Here is a 17,386-nt window from a genome sequence, read left to right as displayed (position 1 = left end):
ATTTGCTTACATGTGTTGATGACTGCGTCTATGTGGTTTGCGGCTTACGGTTTACACAAAATACATTAATATTTGAGTTCATTTGGGTTGTGTACAACTACAATAACCAATTACTGGTCATAACACTTGTTGACATTTGCTGATGCCTTTTGTGTGCTAATTAATTAAATAATCAAATGATGAAGATTAGACAGTAAGCTGAGCTGTTTAAATGCGAGTGCATGAAAAGTACCAGGGGCAAATAATTGCGGCTTAATATTTATTTACAATTTAATTTACAAATAGTTAATATTTGCTTTGAAATCTAATTTTCTAAATGAAAATAAAATCATATATGGAGTATTGAATTGCTCTCTTTAAACCACTTAATCTGGATATAAATGTAATTTTAGAAAAGTTGTACATGTGATTTTCAATTCAGCGTAAATTTTCGCGAGCAGTCATTTTTGTCACAGAAAACCGCTAATCAGCTTGATATGTAATTCTGTACTGTCGTGCGAGCAGGGGTTGCATGTTATATTACGAGGGGTGTCTTTTACCTATTTGTCGGGATTAGAGAACAAAAACAAATTTTGACCATCGAAAATCACTTTATTGTTTTTCAAAATATTCTCCATGAATAAAAATAAAATATGGGCAAATGCTTCCATTATATTACGCCCATGCGGTCCTATTGAGTGCTGAGCACTGCAAATAACCTTAAATAGAGGAAAGTTATACATACATATTTAATACCACTGACATGACAAATTTGCGCCCGGACCAAAACGTTCATTTAAAGCTATTGAACGAAGTAAATTACGAATTCAATTCAAAATGCTTTGAAGTTTTAAATAAATAGAAAAACCAAGTCAAGCCGCAGCTGATTTGATTATAGTTTCTCATTTATTTGTTTTACTAATAGGTCTATCGATAAGTTCGTGCGGTTTTACAACAGATGGCGTAACTTGATTATTATTCCATCGATCCACATTTCCAAACATTCATTGGAGAGCTACTGTCGTAAGGCACAAACGTCAGTATAAGTTTTTTATTTGAAGCGTAAACAACAATATTTTTACCACACTTGAAAATGTCGAATTTCGTGCCAAATAATGTGTTTTTGCGGGGAATTCTTCTTCATTATTTTAATATGAAGAAAAAAGCAGCCGAAAGTCATCGTATCTTGGTGGAAGTTTATGGTGAGCATGCTCTAGCTGAGCGAACGTGCCAGAAGTGGTTTGCACGCTTTAAAAGTGGTGATTTTGGCTTGGAAGACGAAGAACGCGAGGGTGCGCCGCCAAAGTTCATGGATACCGAATTGGAGGAATTGCTCGATCAAGATCCGGCTCAAACGCAAGAAGAGGTTGCAAAAACTTTGGGAGTTGATCAATCAACCATTTCCAAACGTTTAAAAGCCATGGGAATGATCCGAAAGGTAGGCCATTGGGTGCCGTATGAATTGAAGCCAAGAGACGTTGAACGCCGTTTTATGGCATGCGAACAACTGCTTCAACGGCACAAAAGAAAGGGTTTTTTGCATCGAATTATGACTGGCGATGAAAAGTGGGTCCATTACGACAATCCAAAACGTCGGGCAACGTATGGATACCCTGGCCATGCTTCAACATCGACGTCGGCGCAGAATATTCATGGCCTGAAGGTTATGCTGTGTATCTGGTGGGACCAGCTGGGTGTTGTGTATTATGAGCTACTGAAACCGAATGAAACGATTACGGGGGATGTCTACCGACGACAATTGATGCGTTTGAGCCGAGCACTGCGAGAAAAACGGCCGCAATACGCCGATAGACACGACAAAGTTATTTTGCAACATGACAATGCTCGGCCACATGTTGCACAAGTGGTCAAAACATACTTAGAAACGCTCAAATGGGATGTCCTACCCCACCCGCCGTATAGTCCATACCTTGCGCCATCCGATTACTATATCTTCCGATCGATGCAACATGGCCTGGCTGACCAGCACTTCCGTAATTACGATGAAGTCAAAAAATGGATCGATTCGTGGATTGCGGCAAAACCGACCGAATTTTTCACAAAGGGAATCCGTGAATTGCCAGAAAGATGGGAAAAAGTAGTAGTAAGCGATGGACAATACTTTGAATATTAAATTTGTAACCATTTTACGTCAATAAAGTTTCAAATTTCGAAAAAAAACCGCACGAACTTAAACATAGTCCTATTATTTCATACACTTTTGCATGCGTTTGAACCATTTGTCGAAGCACTTTTGCCACTCTGAATGAGGTACCTCCAAAACATGCAATGCCGCCACCGCTTCTTCAGGTGTCGAAAAACGTTGACCTCTCAGTTTGTGTTTTACGTACGGGAATAAAAAGAAGTCATTCGGTGCCAAGTCAGGACTATACGGCGGATGACACATTAATTCGATGTTTTGGGTGCTCAAAAATGCAGTTGTTTGAGCCGATGTGTGAGAGCTCGCATTGTCCTGGTGAATAGTGATCCGTCGTTGGCGATTGGTTTTCCTAATTTCTTGGAAGACAACTGGCAAACAAATGGTTGTGTACCACTCAGAATTTACTGCTCTGCGTTGTTCTAGTGGTACGGTTGCGACATGTTCAGTTTTTCCGAAAAAACAGGCGACCATTTGCGGAAGTGCTTCGTACGCGAACAACTTTTGTTAGATTTGGCTCATCTTGAAACACCCACACAGTCGACTGCTGTTTACTTTCGGGCTCATACGCGTAAATCTATGATTCATCACCTGTCATGATGTCATAGATGTATTTCGAAGCCCCGCGATCGTATTTTTTGAGCATTTCCTTCGACCAATGGACACCAGCCTTTTTTTGAGCGATTGACAAATTGTGTGGGATCCAACGCGAACAAATTTTTTTGACAGTCAAATGTTTATGCAATATTGAATGTATGCTGGTCCCACTAATGCCTAAGATTGTCTCAATCTCACGATAGGTCACATGACGATTTTGCAATATCAGTTCGCGCACAGCATCAATGGTTTTCGGAACAACAACTGATTTTGGACGACCTTCACGCCTTGGAGTGAACTACGACCACGATTGAATTCACCATACCATCGATAAACACTGGTGCTTGATGGAGCTTCATCGCCAAAAACCGAAATAAGTTCATCCATGCAATGTTGCTGAGTTAATCCACGTCGAAAGTTGTAAAAAATAATCGCACGAAAATGTTCACGATTTAATTCCATTTTTGGACCGAGATGAATCTTTTAAGTTACTGTAAACAACACAAATAGCGTTGGTATTTCAAAACGTTCTGAGTACGTAAAAGCCAAAAAATTTCAAACTTTGCGATACAGCTGTCAGTTGCCAGATTGAAACACCAAGTTTGCCAAATCCCGACATATAAAAGGCACCCCTCGTATGCAGTGTTACTCTGTAGGAAGAGCTGTAATTCCGATCACATTTTTCGTCATCTCATTTTAAGAAGAATTAAAATTTAATTAAGAAATAAACAATTTTAATTTTTTTCACATTTTTATGGACAATTTCTCGGAATGCTATAAAACTGCTCATTCAGTTCGTTGTGTTGCCTATTTTCTCCATATATACCTGACAGAAATAAGTATATGTGCAAGGGTATTTTCAAATGAAAAACTATAAAGAAGCAGGAGAAAGGTGCAACCAATAATTTAGATACATATTAAGGAAAAATAGGAACAAAAAATTATGTAACAAAAATTCAACTTGACTTAACTTATTAAATTAAAAAAGAAATTAAAATAACTTCATATGAATTAAGTATATGTACATTCGACTTTCTTTACACTTTTTTTCAACGTTTCTATAACTTTCTATTTTCTAATGATTAATATGTTTTCCATTTTGAGAAAGGATGTCTTTAATAATATGTTTAGGCATAGAGTCTGTCAAGTTTTGAAGAGTGGAATCACCTATCTGATCCCACTCTTCCGCTAAAGCACCTTTCAGGTCTTTGATCGTCTCAAACTGCCAACCATTTTTATAAATACGGGCTGACAATATTCTCAAAGGTCTTCAATTGGGTTTAAATCGGGACTTAGTGTTGGCTAATCCAGAACTGAAATTTTTCTTGACGATAGGAAGGCCTTAGCTAAACGAGCCGTATGGATTGGGGCGTTGTCTTTCTGGAAAACTCCGTCGCCTCCGTATATGTTTCCCGCAAACTCAATAATAACATCCTTTAATATTTCAACATAGAATTCTGAGTTGGTTCTTGTCGGAATAAAACAAATTGGAGACTTTCCACCATATCCGAAAGCGGCCCAAATCATCAAAGACTCGCCACCGTGGTTCCGCTTATGGCGCGTTTGCCGTGGTTGCCTAAGGTCTCGCCTATATTTCTGCCTACCATCTGGACCATCTAAGTTGAACTTCTTTTCGTCCGAGAATACAACGTTTCGGAATTCGTTAGTCCAAAATTTACATTTTCCGGCAAATGCTAAACGAGCCTTAATTTGGCGTGCTAATAGTCTTGGTACCGGCTCCCACAAACAATATTTAAGTGTTGGATGTATTCGTCCATCGGTGACCTTAAGATTTAAATGGTCTTTGATTTCCTTGCAAGACATTTCTTTTTGAGCAGCCAGATGACGAGTTTCTCGTTTGGATCTGCCGCCGATGTTAGTTGGTCTGCCGCTTCGTTTGAGTTGACCATATGTTTCTAGATTTTTAAGAAAGCTGGTGATGATATTCCTATGTCGATTTACTCTAGCAGCAATTTCATGAATACTTTTGCCACTTTCGCTTAGCCCTTTAATCACATCACGCTCTTCATCGCATAAATGTCTTCCACGTGGCGTTCTACAGATTAACCCATAAATAATTCAATTATTTTTTGTTCAAAAGAAGTAATCTAAGAAAGAGAAGGTAGTTTACAAATTCTCATGACATTCGAACCAAAATTGTACAATGGACGATGCGCCACATTTCAAGCTACAGCTGGCTATGTGGCTTTCAGCGCTTTCCTTTGAAACCAAATGCTTTCTATGCCATTATTTTCAATTTGAGGAAACAGAAATTGGGTAACGCGGAGTCATAAGTCTCGACATTTACGTTAAGTGCTTATCTTCGACGAAGTTTTTCTCAACACATTTTTCAGCTTCCTTCCAACAAAAGGAATGTGAAGTAACTCGCACAATATTAACCACTTATTCACGTGCTTTCTTAAACCCACTCTGCTAACAACATACCCCCTTTGGACCCAATCCCTCTAAATAACATGTTTCCTGGGCCTGTGCTAAGATAAGATAGACGATGGCAATCGGTGACAACACCGTAGTGGCAGGACTGCTGATGAATTGTTACAGCAACGAAAACAACAACTTTCTTCCAACGTTAGGTGAGCCATTTTGTATAAGTTTAGTCGTAAAATAAATATCTAAGACATTACGAATGCTATTTTAGTTGTCAAAGCCTAAACAAGCGATAGCTCAAATACTGAACGCTGTATTACCCACCCTGTATCTTCAATGTATGATACCTGCACCTGAATTTAATATCTAAATTACTATTTTCTTCTTTTCTTTATTTTTGCTAAATTTTGCGCATTGACTTATCTGTTTTTAAAGTTCTAGTGCAGTTTAACCGCTTGAATAATTTTGGAAAAATGTTAATATTTTGTAAAATATTTTTAGAATTCGTAAAATTTAATATTGCATTGGTGGCACGTGCTTGTGTTTCTCTATGTCTATGAAAAAATGTATGTACATTACTGATTTATCTGTTATTAGTTTACCACTTTTACTTTGTGCTTCTTTGCTATGCCAAGACTGCCCAAAACTAAATAGCAAATGTCACAGCCAAGCCAAGTAAAACTTTTTCCAGACCATATGCCGCTGTTCATGTTCGAATTGCCTGTCTTGTTTGCAAGTCTTGCTCGAGTAAGTTTTGCTTCAAATGCACAATTGGGAATTGATTTCCAACTTTCTTAAAGTGCTCATACGAGTTCATAAATTATTTGTGGGGAATATTTTGAGTTTAGTTTGCAAAGTTTGGATAGCCGTGGGTGCAACAAGCTTCAAAGGTTATGCGCTGGCGAGAAAACATTTACAAAATTTAGTTAGTTAACTTAAAGGCATGAGTAACAAAAAAAAAAAAAAAACACAAAAACAAAAACAATATTTGTATGTTTGTTTTGGAAAATCAACTAAACAGCTTTGAAAATACTTTTCTTTACTTGTATACGAGCTTTTAAGCTGGAGTATTAAAGTATTAAGTGCTCAGTAGTTTAATAGGAAAATTTTAATTATTATGAAAAAATAGCTTATGCTCGGGCTTGGTAGACAACAAGTTTGATAACTGAACACAAGTAAAAGTATAAGTTCACTTTGATGTGAATCTTAAATTTGTCTCTTGAGGTAGTATAGCAGATAGCAAAAATGAATTAAAAAATAAGTAAAAGGTAAAAAAAGTAAAAATGAGTTTCTTCTCCGTCCACAATTTGAAGCAAATAAAATATAATGAGGTTTGCTCTCACCAAAGTCTTTATCGTAAACTGAGCCATCTTGCGTACATTTCAGTTTTAATTTCCAACTAAAATATTTATTTATTATTCTAAGAAATTAATAAAATTTCTCTAGTAGTTACGGAGTACACAAATCTTTTGCAAACATTTTACTAAAGCAAACTTTCGACAAAGTTTTCAGTAAATTTAAATTGGATTTATTTAATCGAAAGTTTCATGCTCAATGAATCATTAAAGGACATTCTGCTCCAAATAATGAACACAAATGCACATAAGAACATGCACATCAGCTGCATAGGGTGGTATGCTAATATATGAGGGTATTTTTAGATGAATATAATAATTTACATGTATTTGACATTTATATCGTCTGACATGTTGACAAGTGGGCTATTTATGGCAAGGTCATAGGTAGCTTGTGTTTGGGTCATGAATGGCGAATATATTTATTTAAAATATATGCGAGTTGAAGTAGTTGCCTTTGATGTTCAAAGCTAGCTGTTATGAAGCCATGGTTTGAATATATTTGTACCATAATTTTAGATTTTAAATGAACATATGCGGAGGCGTATGAGTAACATTTGCTTTAGGTAGTGCAAGTTGTTACACAAGGTGACGCAAAATTAATCACCCTATCGGAGGATTTATAATATTTGCAAATGGCGTCGTACGTTAGTCGTAATTGGCACTGATGATAAGGGCAGCTGCAGTATACAAACGGATAGGCAGTGCAGCGCGTAAAGGCGAAAGTAAAGATTTCCATCACTCAAAATATTTTTTTTTATTTAATAAAAAATTTATTTGACCAGAAAATTGCAGGACTAATTTTGCGCCACTTTACCACCATGGTCTTATAAATAGCACATTAATACTTTGAAAGCAAAGAGTTGAATATGTTTTTAAATAATTATTTTTTATTGGAAAAAAAGCAACGTAAAAAAATAAAAATGACTTATTTACTTCCATTTTAAAACAAAAAAATGGTCAAAAAGAATTTCAGTTCTGATTTAATTTACAAGAGCATTGAAAACTCACGAAACTTCCTGGACACATAAATAGCACGACCTAAAAAATTCAGAAATAAAACAAAAATAGTAAACAAATCAGATAGTTAAGTAATAATACGAGTATTTTTTTACCAGATTAGTATTTTGTACTATATCCACAGTTTTTGATTACTTCTTCAAGTCGTCGCTCCATGCTTTATACAAGCTTTTGGCATCTTTCCTTTGGAATTGAGTACCAAGCCTTCTCAACTGCGGCCCACAAATCATCATAATTTTGTTAGCGATTGTGACCTTAACGTCATTCCACAAATTTTCTATTGGATTGAGATCAGGGCTCTGAGCCGACCAATCCAATACATTAATTTTTTCTCTTCTGAGCCATTGCTTCACTGTCTTTGCAGTATGCTTTGGATCATTGTCCGGCATAAATGTCCAATTTAATGACACAAACTCAAACCCAAATGGCTCCATTTTATTCTGGAGTATATCTAGATACTAAAATCTATCTATCTCAACCGCGTGAACAATCGGTACAACACCATGGCAGGAAAAGCTTCCTAAGCCATAATGCTTTCGCCGCCGTGTTTAATCGCCTTTTTTGTGGGCCTAGGATGTAGCGCTTGAGTTTCTGGACGCCATACAACAGTTTTCCCACCTGGTCCCATCCTATTTATTTTGGTTTCGTCGGTCCAAAGTACGTTTTTCCAAAACTGAATAGATTTGTCTTTGTGTGCTTTTGCAAAGGCAAGTCGGTGTTTGATATGTCTTTTTGAGAGGAGTGGATTGTTTCTGCTTATGCAGCCAAACAGCTGGGCTTCATTAAGTCGCCTTCCTACAAGCTTTCTGGACGCTTGTACACCAGATTCTTAGTTTATTTCAAGCATTAATTGCCGTGGCGACTTAAAATCATCTGCTTTGCTCTTGCCTATTATAGCTCTATCCATCAGTTTTTCGCGGCTTTGGTTTTCTTTCCGTTTTTGCTTAGATAGGATGCATATTTCTTAACTACATTAAGATCATTATAATCCATTTTCCGAGAGCATATCATCATTTCACCTATTTCTGCATAGCTTTTTCCATTTTGACTCATACGGTGTATGTATAAGAGCTCTTTTCTCCGGCGTGCAATGTTTTTCACGTCCCATTTTTAGTAATTACTTTAAAATTTTATTTAAGAAACAAAATTCATACTAAAAATTGCTGAAACAATATTAAGGTTTTACTCTCCGCTACACAAATTGTGTAAATGTGCAATTTTTGTGTCCACTTCAAAACAGCAATAAGCATAAATAAAATAGAACGCAAAAAATTCCATCGAAAAAACGGTAAATTCCTCGCATAAATGTAAGTTTAATAACGGTAATAAATGTAAACAAACAAATTTATTTGATCAAAGCAGAGTTCGTACTAAAAACTTAACTTAACATATAAGGTTCACGTTTGTGTTATTTATCTGTCCATGGCTGTAGACCTGTATTCACAATAATAACAGCGCGCGATATTGTACAATGTTTAAATTTCTTTTGTAAAAATAGAGAATATATTGTATTACAACAAAACCATATAGTTTGTATTTTGAAACTTTGTACAAAAATTAAAAAAATTCAAAAAATCTTTAACCTAAGATGTTTAAGAAACTGTTGGATATGCAAGTTTGTCGCTCATTTAAATTGGATAAAATATTGTGCGAGGGTAGAGGGTTTCGAAACTAGCTTTGATTTTTGACAATTTTATTGACATATTAAATTAAAGTTTGCAGAGGCGTATGAGTCACATTCATAGTAATAGCAGCGCGCGACCTTGCAAAGCTTTCGCTTTTTGTTTATTAACTTGTTTTATAAAAATGTGGTGTACATTACAAAAGAATCATATCATTCAAGTTTTCAACTTTGTACGAAATTTAAAATTTTCATCAATATATAAATATTTTTAGTAAGAATTTTTGAAAAAAAAAAAATGGATATGCAATTTTGTAGCTAATATAACTTTAATATAAAATTGTGCCAGTTTAAAGTGGCTTAAGATTTATGTTGATTTTTGACAGTTTTTATTTGTTGATATATTAAAAAAACTAAGCTGGGGGCGTATGAGTAACATTAGAGTTGTGTAGTTGAAGCTGTTATTTATACCTGTGTTCATAGTAATAGCAACGCGTGACATTGCAAAGCTTTGACTTTTTATTTAATAAAATTTTTTATGAACTTTTTTTAAAACAATATCTATACTTATATTTTCAAACAGTATAAAATTAAAAACAAAAATTACAAAAATGTCCATCAATATATAATATACAATTTTTTTAGTAAGAATCTTTTGGAGAAATCTAGGCATGCAATTTTGTAGCTCATTTAGTTCTGATATAATATTGTGCCTGTTCCGATATAATAAAGTGGCTTAAAATTCGTGTTAATTTTTTTGGTGACGGTGAAAAGCATTTTCTTCCATTTCACGAATTTTTTATTTTTTTATGTATTATAAGTCAGTTTTATCGCATCTTGATTAGAATTAAGTATTTTTAAATTCTAGTAAAATTTGGAAACTTAGAAGTAAAACCTTATTTTTCAATTAAGAAATGGTTGTAAGTTACCCCCAATACGCGTAATCAAGTAATAGTTTTGTTTGTGTTTTTTAGGTGAGTAACTTTGTTAAGTAGTGTGAAGCTCTAAATATTCTAAATACAATTATTATCAGAACCGGTCCTTTTAATTCAAATTTTAACTTAAAAAGTCTGAAAAATGCCTCTTCTTGAGTTTTGACTTTCCAGTGCAATTTTTCTCGCATTAAAGCAATTTGCTTTCCGTAACCTTAAATGACGTTTTTTATACCAATCGTGCACTCGAATTGACTCAAAAGTGATGAAATTAATCAAGTTGCTTCAGTAGATCATAGTTTTAGGAATAGCATTGATATTTGAATTTTACAGTTTTTTATTTAACTTTAATTAAAAAAAAATTAAACTATTCTCCAAAAAAATGAGAAACTCAGCACCGCACGCCGGGTATGTCTAGTACGAATACGTAATAAATTAATTGAGATAATTGTAATACATGTTACATTCTGTCTGCGCACATGTGCACATTAGGCTGCACCACCCTCCATACAAAAACGGAAAAGGCAAATCGATACTGTTTTTCCAACAGAATTATTTAACTTTTTGTTTTATAATATTTATTATTATAATTTAAGACTTCAGCCAAAATATTTCGGAAAAAAATTGTGATTTATAAGAGTTGCACCGATTTGAAATGAAGTTATTTTTTCTATTAGTTTTAAAAATATTTGCTACAAAAATCAACTCGGTTGATAAAAAATAATCCAAAAAAATAGAAGAGTTGAAGCTGTTAAAAGCGTTGCATAAAAATGTTTAAAATTTTATCAACGAAGTCAAATAATAAGAATTTTGTGGTATTTTTGGAAATCTCAAAAAAGAAAAAAAAGGAGTGTGAGTGGGTTACGAAATGAAAAGGTTGAGAAAATAGTTGTTAAGCAATACTTTAGGCGTATAAATGAGACACGCGTGTTTATTTGCTTATTGGGCTGAGTTATTCAAGTCTTCCTTAAACCTATCTTCACAAAAAAGTCAAAAATAGCAACGAAAATTGTGTTTTTTAACTTCCTTGATAAAATTTTTTAAACATTTCTAAGCAACGAATGTTTATGCTAAAAGCTTAAATTCTTCTATTACATAAGGTAATTTTTTTGGAATAAATAGTTTAAATTAAAAAAAAGTAGTTAAAAAAAAAAAAAATAGTTAAAAAACATAGCTTTAGGTTTTTTTAAAAGAACCCTATTTTTGGTGGTATTTTCAAGTCAATCCAGCTCTCGTAAATCTGATCACTTTTCAGAAATATTTATGTTGAAATCTCAAAATATCATATTTTGGGGCGAAATATGTACCAATCTATGTAATGCAGTGTATGCATACCTTTTGTGACTAAGTAAATATTTCGTATTTTAAGTTTTCTTAACTATTTGCCTACTCACTTGATCTCTGATTCTTAATGAAGTAAAGTTGCAGTCTTTCTTTGAATGTATTTTCATTTACGTAATATTCCACACGGACTCTGAAAATAGAAGAGAAGAAAACCCCAAAAAAGGAGAATTATAGCAATTAGTGTCAATTACCAAAACACATTCAAGTAGTGAATTAAGTGCTTAGTACGTGAGCACAAAATGTTTTCATGTAAATATAATTTAATTAGTGTGAAAGTTGCTTTGAAATAATTAAAATATTTAAAATACTACTCCTGCTGGTGCATAGCGCGCAAAGACTAAAAGAGATTCGTCAAAGCAGTGTTACCAAAGAAATTAAACTTGGTGATGCGCAATACGGAAAAAAGTATTTGCAATGCGCGTGTTTTAGAAGAAGCGATGTGTAAAAACTAGTTTTTTTAGTTATTTGCTGATTTTCTCAAATGTCTATAAGCAACTTGAAGAAATACAGCTCGTAACTATTTTTAATAGTTTTTGCTTTTCGCATTCTTTCACATTTTCGCTTCCATACCAGTAGCCTGGTGTTGAAGTGCGAGTGTATTTATCATGCACACACACGCATACACACACTCATAGATGTGTATCATGCGACAGCTATATTTAACATAACTACGTAGCTCACAAGTTTTATAACCTACTGTGACACGCTTTCGAATTGCCCCCAGCTATGGGCTATCAGCTCCACACACCCTCCGCATATCATTGCCGCTTGCTCAGTGCATACGTGAAGATTTATTTTTAATATTATATTTGTTTTTCTTCTTATTTTCTTTATACACTTGCGCTCACATTATTAAATCACTTTCTTCTCATTTTTTTTCAAAGTTCGCAATATTTTTCAAATTACACTTTAATTTTTTGTAAACAGCACAGTTCATTGCATAGCAAAAGCCTTATAAATAAAACACCCAAACTTTACATAAAATTAAAAAAAAAATTACGGATTTAAAAAAGATGTATCCAAAATTTCTACTTGTTTATAAGCATTTTCAGAAAATGTCTTGGTGTGCAGTTTTATAGCATATTTAATTTTTGTAAAAAGAAGTTTAAGTTTCAGCTGACTCAAAATTCTTCTTGATTTTTGAAAATTTTTTGAACATTTTGTTCTATATAAAATACTTTTGAACTTGTGCTTTATATGGAAAATTAAAATTTGAAAAAGACGAGCCAAGCAGCACCAGGAGATTTGTAACTCCTACAACGTTCAGGCTAAAAAGCTCATTGCATTCGAATCTCTGGAAAGTAAAAGAGTTGGTAGTCACGAAGGAAATAAGAGAAGTGATAGATGGAAAGAAATGGGGAGAATAGAGACAGAGGCAGAAATAGTACTGTCCTCTTGGACAGAAATGGCAAAAAAAATTTTCAACTTCTTTGGCAAATCAGAAAATATACTCCAGTTTTACTAGTTCTCATGACATCTGAACCCAAAATTCTTAGCCTTGCTCCAACAAGTGCAGTACACTCTCAGAGAGAGTGTTCAGTGCTATTCATCTCCTCAATGACTCCAATGGTGGCCATGTGCTAACCCTATGGGTTGTGTCATGTAATAATACCGACTATCAACCGGGCGTCTTTTCTATCAAGTTTTAAAAGAAAGTTCGATTGTTTTCTGTTTGGATTTTTTACAAAACACCTTGCAATTCTGCAGCGTTATAGACTGCTGGGTCTTTTCGTAAATTGCATACATAATCGCTGATCCAATTAATGACTCCTGCAGAATTGACTCCGATTATTGGCTCTGCCTTTTGTGGGGTAACCGCTGAGCCGCAGTTGGCCAATTCACCGGCAATTTAATTTCCTTGAACACCACGGTGTCCTGGAACTCATATAAGTACACGCTTTTCCGTCTTGCAACAGAATTAAGATTTTTCATACATTCTTAAACTATCTTTAAGGCTTGATTTGCTTTCTCCAGGGCCTGCAGTGCAGCCTGACTCGCCTCATCTCCTCTCAATTACCCTTTCTGCTACTATCAAAATAGCAAAGATTTGCAATTGGAAAATATTTCGTTACACTAAAATTGAATGGGCTATAAAACTGCATACCCAGAAATATTCTAAAAATTCTGATAAAAAAGTTGAACATTTTTTCAGAATTGTTAAATTTTTGTGAGTTTTACACAAAGTTTGGAAGTTTGATGTATAAGATTTTAGTTTAGCAATATACTAAATTTTATGAAAAATAAACGAAAATATTTTGTTTGAAAAATATTGTGAACTTTGCAAAAAGATGAAGTGACTTCATTATGTGAGCGCCAGTGTATGCACGTTCGCAAGCGCATGTGTTCTCACAACTATTATTTTTTGTAAGTTCGCGTAGCATTCCACTCATATCTGCACCCTTGCACGCGCGGCACGCGCATTTTATCTTCAGCAGTAGCTCGGTAGCATTTATCTTCAGCGTTGCACTCGAAAGTGTCAACCGTTTCTTTGCCAATTGATAAAAGCGGTAGTTAGTATGCTTTGGCTGAATTTTTCTTCTATTATACTCGTTCGTAAGTAAGCTTATTTCTGCTCCATATGTACGTGTGCATGAGCGTGTGTGGCTCGTGCCAGCGACGTTTTTACGTATTTTCTTATGTAATCCCTTATTAGCTGCGTGGTGTCTTTTGCGTATTCTGTTATCTCTATAAACGCTTGCGACGAGTTGTACAATTCGACAATTCGACATACGCTCGCATATTAACATATCACGAGGCTTACTATTTACTGCTTTGCTCTGAGCTACGAACATAGCTACACACCTACACACTGTGCCACTTTGAATACTTGCTCACTTATGCCACTTGAAAAGCATGCAACATCCTGCACTTGTAGAGGCGAAAGTGTTCTGAAAATGTACTCGTAATATCTCTTGTAGAATTGAAAGAAAAAATACAATGACGAAAAGTACTTGCAGCTTGAACTGCTAGGAGCAATCTAGTGCTAGTTTATCTCTACGTTTTTTGTAAAGAATACTGTACTCGTTCACCTTTTGGCAGCCTTCGGTGTTAGCAAAAAATGTCAAAGTGTATTACAAGGATTTCATATTTCATTGTTTCCCAAAGAAGCCAATTGGGTGGGTGTGTGAATGTTTTTTTTTATTTAAAAATTTATTTTCTTTACAGGTATTAGCGAACTTAAATTGGAAATGAAAACCCGTGCAATACCCACACGTATTTTGCTGGGGCTCAAAAGCGTACGAGTATATCCGATATTAGATACTTGCCTTGCACAGTTGTTATTAGATGGATTAAAAGGTTTTCCAACTCTTTCGTATGGGTAAATGTCCATATATTTAGAGTATACAAATTATTTCTACTTAATTAAACCTAGAACACGAAATGTTTAAATTAGGGAGAAAGTATATTAAAAAACAAAAACTTTTGCGTCCCTCTTCAAAACTTAGCAATAAAATAAACTCACGCTTTTTTCCAGTGTAGTGCCGTTTAATTTCTATCATTTGAACAAAAAACACAAAAGGCAGATGACGAACAACGATTCTCTCGAATAAATCGTGTAGTTTACGGCATTTCCTCTTCTTGTAATATTGCGCGTAGTGCGGCAATAAGACTGAACACTTTAAGCAAGTGGTCAAACACAGACTATGGCAACGGTAAAATCCTGGATGGCACGTTGGGCTTCAAAAAAAACAGTCGACCACCTCCAAGGTAGCCAAGAAATGGCGCGCATCTTTTAACGAGATGGCTGAGTCATTTAACCTAATAATAACATAGGTTCCTGGCCTTTGTGATATTAAGGGGAACTGAAGAGCCGATAAACTAGCGAAAATGGGTACCAAATTGACTGTACTCATCAGTGAGAAAATACTAGAGATATACCCTTGCAAACATGTTAACTACATATCCTCGAAGAAACTGTAAGAGTAGCGAATGAAAGATGGCGTAATGAAACCACTTACAAAATCGCCCGACAGCTGTGGCCGACTCTCAATGCTAAACGCACGGAACTTCTATTAAGAAGAGATAAGTACAGTCTTCACACACTGATTTCAGTTATTACGGGGCACTGCCTAATCGGTAGGCACGCCCAGAGAATGGGTGTGAAAACACATTGCTTCTGCAGAAGTTGTCTAGATGAGGAAGAGGAAGAGACGATCCCGCACCTTCTGTGTCACTGTCCAGCTCTATCCAGACGTAGACTCGCAGTTTCGGGTAGACAATCCTTTAATGAATTGGAAGATCTCGGCTCTGTTGGAATTAAGGATCTTACAAAATTTTTGAAAAATACACATTTAGGAGGAATAAGGGATAGCGGCATCACAATGGGCCATGAGCCTGAGTGTGTCCCACAGTGGACAACCGCTTCAACCTCACCTAACCTAACCTATTACCTTACTCAATACTCGAAAGGCAAGGGAAATATGTAGTTATAAGATCACGCCTCATTTTAAACGGTTGATTTTGGAGTTTCTTTAAAAGGGTGTAAAACGGAAACGAAAAAAGATTTTTTATTTTTGTTTTGAGTATTTTATTTTTTGATCCATTATTAAGAAATTTTTTTTTTTCGCCACACGAGGTTCGTTCAAAAAGTTTGAAGACTGACAACTGTTTGAAGAAACCTCGTAATGCCAAAAAATCTTTTTTCGTTCCCGTTTTACACGCTTAAAAAAAATACCCAAAAACATAATTTCAAATGAAGAGAGGGCTTTAAACGAAAAGAGTGAATTTCATTGCCTTTCAACTCTAGCTAACAAGCGGTAAGAAGCGATGAGCAAAAAAGCGCGGATCTTCGAATTGATGACGACGAAATGAAAGGGAATAGGGTAAACTTTCAGTTATATGATATAAGTATTCAGTTTTAATTTTTGACAGTTGTGAACAAGAGAGCCGCAGTAACCAAACAGGCAATGGAGCGCCTAAGGGTCAAAATAAAGATTTGATTATTTACTAAAAAAGTTATACAAAAATAAACAAAAAAAATGGATGATTAATTTTGCTCGACTTAAAGCGTTTTTCTCAAACTTTTTATTTTTGTAGTCTGTGCATGCTAAAATCTCACACACAGCTGTATGGGCTGTATGTGCTTTACGACGACATAGATATAGGGCAGCAAATTAAAGATGCAGCGGCTACGCTGGCTGGGTCATGACGCCCGGATAGATATAAACGCTCCGGCTCTGAAAGTATTCTTTGCGGTACCAGCTGGTGGTAGCAGAGGAAGAGGAATGCCTCCTCGGTGTTGGAAATATCAGGTGGAGAACGACTTTTCTTCACTTGTTGTGACCAACTGGCGCCGGTTAGCACGAGAAAGAAACGACGACCAAAATCGCATAAGCTGTTATCGCGCCAATTAAGAAGAAGAAGCAGCTTGTCAAAATCTTCTGGACTAGTAGTTTTGAAATTTTGCGCAGGGATCACTGGGAGCTTTTTTATGTTTTTTTAGTAATTATTAATTTTACTATAATAAATTTGCCGCTTCTTTGTTAGTGCCACGAGAAATTTATAAATCAGAAAATAAAAATTATTGCAGTAATACTTCGAGAAACGTCTGGTGTTAAAAATTCATTTGAAGTTTTTGTTTCTGATGATTGTGAGTTATGATGCATTCCGCAAAAGAAAATTTTTTCGAGACGCCTCAGGAGTTTTACTGTCACTCGCTCAGTGTTCATTAATTTAAATTTAGAATAAATTAAAACCTTGATCAAATGTTGCATTATTACAGGAAAAATGACTGAGAAGATAGTATCAATAATATCAGCATTGCAAAAAAAGTTGTTGAAACCTTGCTTTTTTCTCTCTTAATTAACTTTAGTACAAGAATTTCTTAGAACAAGTTCAAAAAATTTGGAGTTCCGTATGACAACTGGTGAATTGAAAATAATAAGCTTCGTAGATGATTCTGGGTTCATAGCAGAAAACGAAGATGACTTGCTGAGATTGCTGTTCAAATTTCAGAATTTCATCCTCAAACATGCAAATATTGATGGAAAAG

General features: G+C 35.1%; 1 protein-coding gene across 4 annotated transcripts in view; it reads right to left on the bottom strand.

Moving 5' to 3' along the window:
• Positions 1 to 17,386, bottom strand: part of LOC129243560 (potassium channel subfamily T member 1) — a 180,165-nt gene that overhangs the window by 127,419 nt on the left and 35,360 nt on the right. For all 4 annotated transcript variants that reach the window (XM_054880657.1, XM_054880656.1, XM_054880660.1 and 1 more), the window contains exon 2: positions 11,445 to 11,524. In XM_054880657.1, the coding sequence (XP_054736632.1) occupies positions 11,445 to 11,524 (80 nt within the window). The remainder of the gene's footprint in view (positions 1 to 11,444; positions 11,525 to 17,386) is intronic.

This window comes from Anastrepha obliqua, chromosome 4 (genome assembly GCF_027943255.1).
Source record: "Anastrepha obliqua isolate idAnaObli1 chromosome 4, idAnaObli1_1.0, whole genome shotgun sequence".
Taxonomy (NCBI): Eukaryota; Metazoa; Arthropoda; class Insecta; order Diptera; family Tephritidae; genus Anastrepha; species Anastrepha obliqua.
The sequence above is the reverse complement of the archived record's forward strand: the minus strand, read 5'-3'. Positions and strand labels throughout refer to the sequence as shown.